This window comes from Seriola dumerili, unplaced genomic scaffold, assembly GCF_002260705.1.
Source record: "Seriola dumerili isolate Sdu_G_001 unplaced genomic scaffold, Sdu_1.0 BDQW01000149.1, whole genome shotgun sequence".
Classification (NCBI taxonomy): domain Eukaryota; kingdom Metazoa; phylum Chordata; class Actinopteri; order Carangiformes; family Carangidae; genus Seriola; species Seriola dumerili.
Window position 1 is genome coordinate 4072242 of NW_019174404.1, and position 8050 is coordinate 4080291.

The 8050-nt window shown below is 37.0% G+C and overlaps 1 protein-coding gene across 1 annotated transcript; it reads right to left on the bottom strand.

Annotated features, from left to right (window-relative positions):
* Positions 1 to 595: 595 nt before the first annotated feature.
* tp53i3 (tumor protein p53 inducible protein 3) lies at positions 596 to 4443 on the bottom strand. The gene is made up of 7 exons (XM_022750811.1): positions 4323 to 4443; positions 3007 to 3093; positions 2743 to 2916; positions 2274 to 2541; positions 1889 to 2101; positions 1299 to 1495; positions 596 to 1183 (listed from the first exon to the last, which is right to left on the bottom strand). The coding sequence occupies exons 2-7, from the start codon at positions 3058 to 3060 to the stop codon at positions 986 to 988; spliced, it is 1104 nt and encodes a 367-aa protein (XP_022606532.1). The 5' UTR covers positions 3061 to 3093; positions 4323 to 4443; the 3' UTR covers positions 596 to 985.
* Between the last annotated feature and the right edge of the window lie 3607 nt (positions 4444 to 8050).

An 8050-nucleotide genomic window follows, 5' to 3' on the forward strand; every position in this document is an offset into this window, starting at 1 on the left:
ATCAAATAGGTATATTAAAGGAGAAACATAAAATAAATTCAAATATAAATAGATAAAGAGCTGAGGAGCATTCAAAGAGTAAATAGACAGAGTTGTTACTTTTGAAGTGGAAGAGGTTTGAACAATCTATTCAAAGCATCAATTCATATGTAAATGCAATAAACAAATGTTGACAACACTTTATTTTACATGTCTGTAATTCCCTATAATGTTCTTTTTCAAAAATATACGTAATTTGATACTAATTATGCCAAAACTTGTAATTTCCTTGAAGGAGAAGCATTTAAACCAAAGTAACTGCTTATTTTAATGCATTACCCAAAGGTTTTGTTTATGCATGTGGTGCTTGGCAGAAATAGAAATTAGATTTATCATGAAAAAATCCTTTATGATCATTCTGAAAAAGTTTGATAATCAAATAATGCACCTTTTGAGGCAAACAGAAAGTCAGTGTACATGTATGATGAAATAAACTTAACAGACCAAAAACCTTCTGTCAGTTTGGTGCCTATTTAAATGCAACCAAGTATTTAAATAGGCAGGATGTAAATTCATAAATAGGTATATATGTTTACAATTTATTTGAACAAACAAACAGACATAAACAATTGAGCCTTTATTCAAATGTTAATGTGCAATTACTTTTTATTTCATGAACTTGAACTAAAAAAAAAATTAAACAGTCAGTGAAGGTGTGTACTAAGTAACACTATAACTCCATGTGTGGATCCTCTCTCTATCTCCAGCATGAACACAATACTGATAATAAACATTTAGAAGTGAGTGTTCCTGAATCAGTTTTATTATGACAGTACAGAAGAAACTGCACTGCAATATCACCTGTGAACTATTATATTTAAAATCATGATCAACATTCGTGTGAGACAAGTAGTTTTCAAATAACACTGTTGTAAGATTCCTTGACTTAAATCAAATGCACATTTCTGAGCAATTACATTTCTGTTAAAACCACTGCAGCTGTTCATCACTGAGTTTCCTGTTTCTGTGGAATCACATCAACGATAATCTTCCCCGTGTTCTTGTTGGCCTCCATGTGCCTGTGGGCCTCTGCGATGTGCTCCAGGGTGAACGTGCTGTCGATCACTGGCCTCAAGGAGGCGGCCCGGTCTGAGAAATACGGTAATACTCTGCGTGAAAAAGCGCTGACCAGGTCCGCTTTGTACTGCGAGGAGAAAATGCAAAGCACCAATCAGCCTCAGGTAGAGACATGCAAAACAGTCTGAGTCAGCACGCTCACATGCAGAGGCGTGTCACTTTCGTTTGGCTTGAATTCTCACCTGCAGGCTGCGAGAGCGGAGGAGGCTGCTGAGCAAGTGTCCTCGCTTGGAGAGCAGTTTGCCCAGAAGATCTCCCTCTACTGCCCTGCCACCCATGGTGCCGTACAGCACCCACCTGCCATCAGTGGCTAAGCAGCTCACATTTTGCTCCCAGTTACACCCCCCGATGCAGTCCAGTATGACGTCTGCTCCCTTGCCTGTGAGATTACAACGTGGTTATTCTGTTGAACTGTGAAGCAGCTTGACACTGAATCTGCTGTTCTACGTTTGACCCTGACCTCCAACAATCGACATGGGTTACCTTTTCTTAAGCCTTTAGTCTCATAAATAATATAACTGCATATTGAATCAGTTTAAACAGTATTATATATATAATTACTGTGTTTATTTACTACAAAATTAGAGATAAGGGATAAAAAAGACCAGAACCAACAATGGATTGATCCTACAAACAAATATAGTCAAAGCAAATCTTTATATATTCCTTATTCCTCTGTTGTTGTCCATCAACTATATTTAAATAAATATAAAAATATATATAATAGTTAACATGGGCAATAGGCAACTGTCAATGCAGCTACACAATTCACCTCCTGTAAAGTCATGAACTCCCTGCGCGAAGCTTTTCTCTTTGTAGTTAAACCCGGCCGCTGCTCCCAGCTCCTCAGCCATCTTCAGCTTCTCTGGGCTCCCAGCAGTAACGATGGGCACGGCACCAAACAGACGAACCAGCTGAACGGCGGCTGTTCCCACTCCACTGGCTCCAGCATGAGCCAGCACCACCTCACCCTCCTTCACCTGAGCTGTGGCAGAGAAGACAGAGGGCGACAAGACACAGGAACAGAATTTAATATTGGCCTGTTGTTGATTATAGAAAGTAGAAACACTGCAAATCGATTCAGTACTTAATAATAAACGGACACTGGTAAAAACATAACTTCCTTGGTGGAGGCAAATAAAAAAAGGTTGGTGTACCTATGAGAGCCAGCAGCTGAAAAGCAGTGAGCCAGGCCTCTGGGATCGCAGCAGCCTGGCAGAGTGTGAGAGTCGGGGGAACAGGCATGAGGAGCTCCTCAGGCACAGCAACGTATTCTGCATATCCTCCTCCACAGAGCAATGCCATGACCCTGTCATCTGGCTTCCAGCCTCTGTTCACCCCAGGGCCCAGAGTATCCACAGTCCCAGCCACCTCCAGGCCTATGATGTCACTCTCACCTGGGGGAGGCGGGTACAGCCCTCGCCTCTATGGGAAACAAATAGTAAGTATTATTAGACCAGGTTTATATGTACTTCATTGTTTGAGTGCAAAACATCTGAATTCTGTTGCGCTGTTTTTTTTTTTACAAATCACAGGTAATAAAATAACCACAGTGACTCACATTCACATCATATTTACAGTAGAAGGTATTAAGCATCCTTCGTAAGAATGTGTATTGTATTGTACCTGTAGTAAGTCTGCCCTGTTGAGGGCAGTTGCATGAACTTTAACCAGGATTTCTCCGTCTTTAGGTTGAGGTCTGGGGACAGTCCGCAGCAGCAGGTTCTCTGGTCCTCCTGGTACGTCAACACACACTGCCCGCATCATCTTGGCAAAACTCGAGCAACACTTGCGCCAGGCCTATAAAAGGAGGTAAGACAGGCTTGAATTTTCCTTGAAATACTGAAGCAACTTTATGAAAAGTTTAACTCTGCAGTTTTAAACACTCACTGTCTGGTGGGTGCTTCCCAGTAAAAATCCTCCAGTGTACAGGATGTGATGCATCTGATGGTCGCAGAAGTGTCAACTGTGATTTGACTGAAAAGTAGAACGATAAGTCTATTTAGTCTCTGTGCTCCCCTTTGTGTGTGTCGGTTCATCTGTTATTCTCCCCTCTGGTATCTGTTGAAGTTCCTTGTGTTATCTGTTATTGTCCCCTGTGTTTCCTCATGCTTCAGCTTCTGTTTAAGTTCCTTGTGTTACCTCGTGTTTGGGCTTCCTGTTTGGTTTGTCCTGTTTTACCCTTTTTGGATTTTGAGTTTCGGAAATAAAGACTTTTTGTTATTAAAACGCTATTAAAGCATTTACTCCCTTGTGTTGCATTTTGGGTCAAGCTTACCACAAACTGTGACAAAGTAAAAAAATCTGAGAGCAGCAGTTCTTACAGAAACATAATTACACCTTAATTTTAAATAATAATAATAATAATAATAATAATAATAATAATAATAATAGAAAGCAATAAAAATGTAGGTGTAGATTGAAAAATGGTCCATAATTCATCTGGGTTTATGTGTTACATTAATGTCCCACTATGGATCTTTCTACTGTAAATATGTTTTTTCTACTCTTCAACACGTCTGTTTATTGAGCACATTATTATAACAAAAATACACAGTCACACGCCACAGTGGAAATCACTGAGGTCACATAGTTTTTCTGATGTTTGATGTGAACATTAACTGAAGCTCCTCGCCTGTATCTGCAGGATGTTATGCACTGCGTGTAGTTGCATGTATAAGCAGACGTGTAGGTGTTCCTAATAAAGTGCTCTGTCAGTGTATATCCAATACTTCATGGGCACATAGAGCCCAAAATATCAGCGCCGGTCAGAAAAACACTATCATTGTTTTTATAACTATTATTATGTTGCAGTTTGGGTGATTCAGGCGTTTAAGTATGAATATATCAAAACTGTTCCTCAGAGGAAAAGGTGAGAAGAGCGTAAAGGAGAAGAGGGAGCAGGAAGCAGTGGTTAAGAGAAAGTATTGGTATGACTGGGGTCTGTGGTCAGTGAAGATCCACGATTGCATAAATGAGCCCGTTACGCAACACGCCTGCGCTGGAAGATCAGAAGTTCATGTTGTTAAGACTAAAGTATCTTAGATTAAAGTGTCTGAAGTGATACAACCGATCGGTTAAGATGTATCACAGGTTTGATTATAGAAGATAGACAGAAGAAGAAAATGCATCAGGTCATGTGACAGCGGCGCGTAGCTCTGTTTACAGTAAATTATGTATTATGTATTATTTAAAAAGGAACTCACCGGCCGAAGATGTCAACAGTTGATCACCTCTGAGACGACTATGACCGTTTTTAGGTAGTTTGGTCGAGCCATGATCAGACCGGACCTCAGTTTGGCGCGGGAGGGATCAAACTGTGAGAGAGGCAGGATCTCTGGTACATGACCAGGCAAGTTAAAGGGACACTGCACAGTAACTTATAACTTCTTTGTTATCACTGAGGAGTCCAAGATCATGTCCTCAGCACTGTTTCTGGAAAAATATATATACATTTCTTTTGTTGTTGTTGTTGTTGTTGTTGTTTTTTTTTTTGTTTTTTTTTAACAAAACAGGTTGATTTCAATTGTTTTTCACACACATTTACAAATGTTTAGGTTCAATTAAACTAATTTTGGGCAAAACAAGTTAGTACAGGGAGAAATACAGTATCTAAAGTTATATTCCTGACAGTGTGTAGATGGGGGCTGCAACTTCAGTTTTCATTATTGATGAATATTGATTATTTTCTCTATTAATAAATTCATTGTTTGGCATGAAAATGTCTGTTACACAATCCCAATCCCATGTTGAAATGTAAGAAGTTAGTTTTTATATTACTATAGTACATTATATTATATTATATTACAATATCATTACGAAGTAGAATAAAAACAGCAATACAAAGACATTTGTAGTTCAAGTGAAATTTTATTTTCAAGCACACCACATAACACAGCATTGGCTTTAAAAGAACTTGATGCCCTGACAATTGACAGCCAGTCCTTGAAGGATCAGGTCACACAATATGGCAATGTGGCACATACCTGTTTTTCATTACTCATCAAGCTCAGTATAAGAACACCGGCTCTCCACTCACTCGTCACCAGATTGTTCCACTATCTATGTGGTAAAACACCAGGCTACTTAAACTCTTGTTGTCTTGGATGAATCCTCACCAGTGTCTCTCTCTCTATCTCAGTTCATGCTCTAGTTCTGCTGCCTGCTCCTGCTGGAAATGACTGCTGCGCTGACAGCCACCTGCTCCACGCCAACCATCCACCTCCACGATCCTTATGCAACAACCAGGATCCTTCACCCCTCCCAACATTCCTCCAGAACTCTCTCCTTCAGTCATTGAACAGTTGCCATTAAAGAACTTTTATTACTACACAACTGGTTGTTTCTGCTTTTTTTTTTTACATTTTGTGCCTTAATATACTATTTTTTTTTTTTTTTTACATTTTATGCCTTAATATACTATTTTTTTTTTTTTTTACATTTTATGCCTTAATATACTATTTTTTTTTTTTTTTACATTTTATGCCTTAATATACTATTTTTTTTTTTTTTTACATTTTTTGCTTTAGTATACTATGATTTTTTTTGACATTTTTTGCCTTACTATACAATGACGTTTTTATGCCTTAGTATACTATGGCATTTTTTTGACATTTTGTGCTTTAGTATACTATGTTTTTTCTTTTTTTACATTTTATGCTTTAGTATACTATGGTGTTTTTTTTTGACATTTTGTGCCTTACATTACCATGATGTTTTTATGCCTTACTATACTATGACATTTTTTTTTACATTTTATGCCTTACTATACTATGACATTTTTATGCCTTAGTATACTATGACGTTTTTATGCTTTACTATACTATGACATTTATTTGACATTTTATGCCTTACTATACTGTGATTTTTTTTCACAACTTATTATTCTATGACTTTTTATGCCTGGCCTTATGCCGGTTCATGCCTGCTCCAGTTTTGCTGCCTGCTCCTTCTGGAAATGACTGCTGTGCCGACAGTTCCAGCTACGACGCTCACCTGCACCATGCCCGCCATCCACCTCCAAGATCCTTCGCCCCCCCTCCAACATTCCCCCAGAACTCTCTCCTTCAAACATTGAACAGTTGCCATTAAAGAACTTTCATTACTACACCACTGGTTGTTTCTGTGTCTAAATCTGCACTGGGGTCCAAACAGCATTTTAACCAGAACGTAACACCTTACTATATTATGATTTTTTTCTGTCTTACTATAATGTGACTTTTTATATGCTTTACTATACTATGATGTTTTATGCCTTGCTATAGTATGATGTTTTTATGATATTTCATACCTTACTATACAATGACATTTTTATGCCTTACTATAGTTTGATTTTTTTTACAACTTATTATTCTATGATTTTTTATGCCTGGCCTTATGCCAGTTCATGCCTGCTCCAGTTCTGCTGCCTGTTCCTGTTGGAAATGACTGCTGAGCCAACAGTTTCAGCCATGACCCTAACCTGCTCCACGCCAGCCATCCACCTCCACATTCCTCCTAAAACAACCAGGATTCTTCGCCCCCCACAGCATTCCTCCAGAACTCTCTCCTTCACTCATTGAACAGTTGCCATTAAATAACTTTTACAACAACACAACTAGTTGTTTCTGCGTTTTTTTTACATGTTGTGCCTTACAATACCATGACATTTTTATGCCTTACTATACTATGACTTTTTTAAGCCTTAATACACTATGAAGTTTTTATGATATTTTATACCTTACTATACAATGATGTTTTTATGCCTTACTATACTATGACATTTTTTTGACGTTTTATGCCTCAGTATACTATGACGTTTTTATGATATTTTATGCTTTTGTATACTATGACATTTTTATGCCTTCATAAACTATGACGTTTTTTTTGACATTTTATGCCTTACTATAATATGACATTTTTATGCCTTAATACACTGTGACCATTTTTTGATATTTTATGACTTAGTATACTGTGATATTTTTATGCCTGGCCTTATGCCAGTTCATCCCTGCTCCAGTTCTGCTACCTGCTCCTGTTGGAAATGACTGCTGTGCTGACAGTTTCGGCCATGACCCTCACCTGCTCCACGCCAACCATCCACCTCCACATTCCTCCTACTACAACAATGATTCATCGCTTCCCCCAACATTCCTCCAAAACTCTCTCCTTCACTCAATGAACAGTTGCCATTAAAGAATTTCTATTAATACACAACTGGTTGTTTCTGTGTTTTTTTTTTTACATTTTGTGCCTTACAATACCATAACATTTTAATGCCTTACTATACTATGACGTTTTTTTTTATTCATATAAAACGTCATACGTGTATTAAGGCATAAAATTTAAATGTTCAAGAGTAAGTAAGGCATAAAAATATCATAAAACGTCAATGGTATACTAAGGCATCACAATGTCAAAAAACGTCCATAGTATAGTAATGGCATAAAAATGTCATTGGTATAGTAAGGTATAAAATATCATTAAAATGTCATAGTATTAATAAGATCATAAATATCATAAAAACGTCAATGGTATACTAAGGCATAAAATGTCAAAAAAACATCATAGTATAGTAAGGCATAAAAATGTCATTGTATAGTAAGGTATATAATATCATAAAAATGTCATATTGTATTATGGCATAAAAAGTATATAATTTAGGCATAAAAAAGTAAAAAAAAAACGTCATAATATACTTAAGCAAAAAAATGTAAAAAAAAAGCCATAATATAATAAGGCAAAAACATCATAGTATACTTAAGGCATTAAAACTTCATTGTATAGTAAGGTATAAATATCATAAAAATGTCATAGTATAGTAAGGCATAGACACGTCATTGTATAAGTAAGTTATAAAATATCATAAAAATGTTATAGTGTGTTAAGGCATAAAATGTCAAAAAAAACGTCATTAGTATAGTAAGGCATTAAAATGTTATGGTATTGTAAGGCA

Excerpts from the sequence above, each read along its gene's own strand:
- tp53i3 (XM_022750811.1), bottom strand. The coding sequence starts at position 3,060 with ATGCATCACATCCTGTACACTGGAGGATTTTTACTGGGAAGCACCCAC. Across the intron at positions 2,542-2,742 it reads ACAGGGCAGACTTACTACAG|AGGCGAGGGCTGTACCCGCC; the intron begins GTACAATACAAT and ends TGTTTCCCATAG. Across the intron at positions 2,102-2,273 it reads TCAGCTGCTGGCTCTCATAG|CTCAGGTGAAGGAGGGTGAG; the intron begins GTACACCAACCT and ends TCTCTGCCACAG.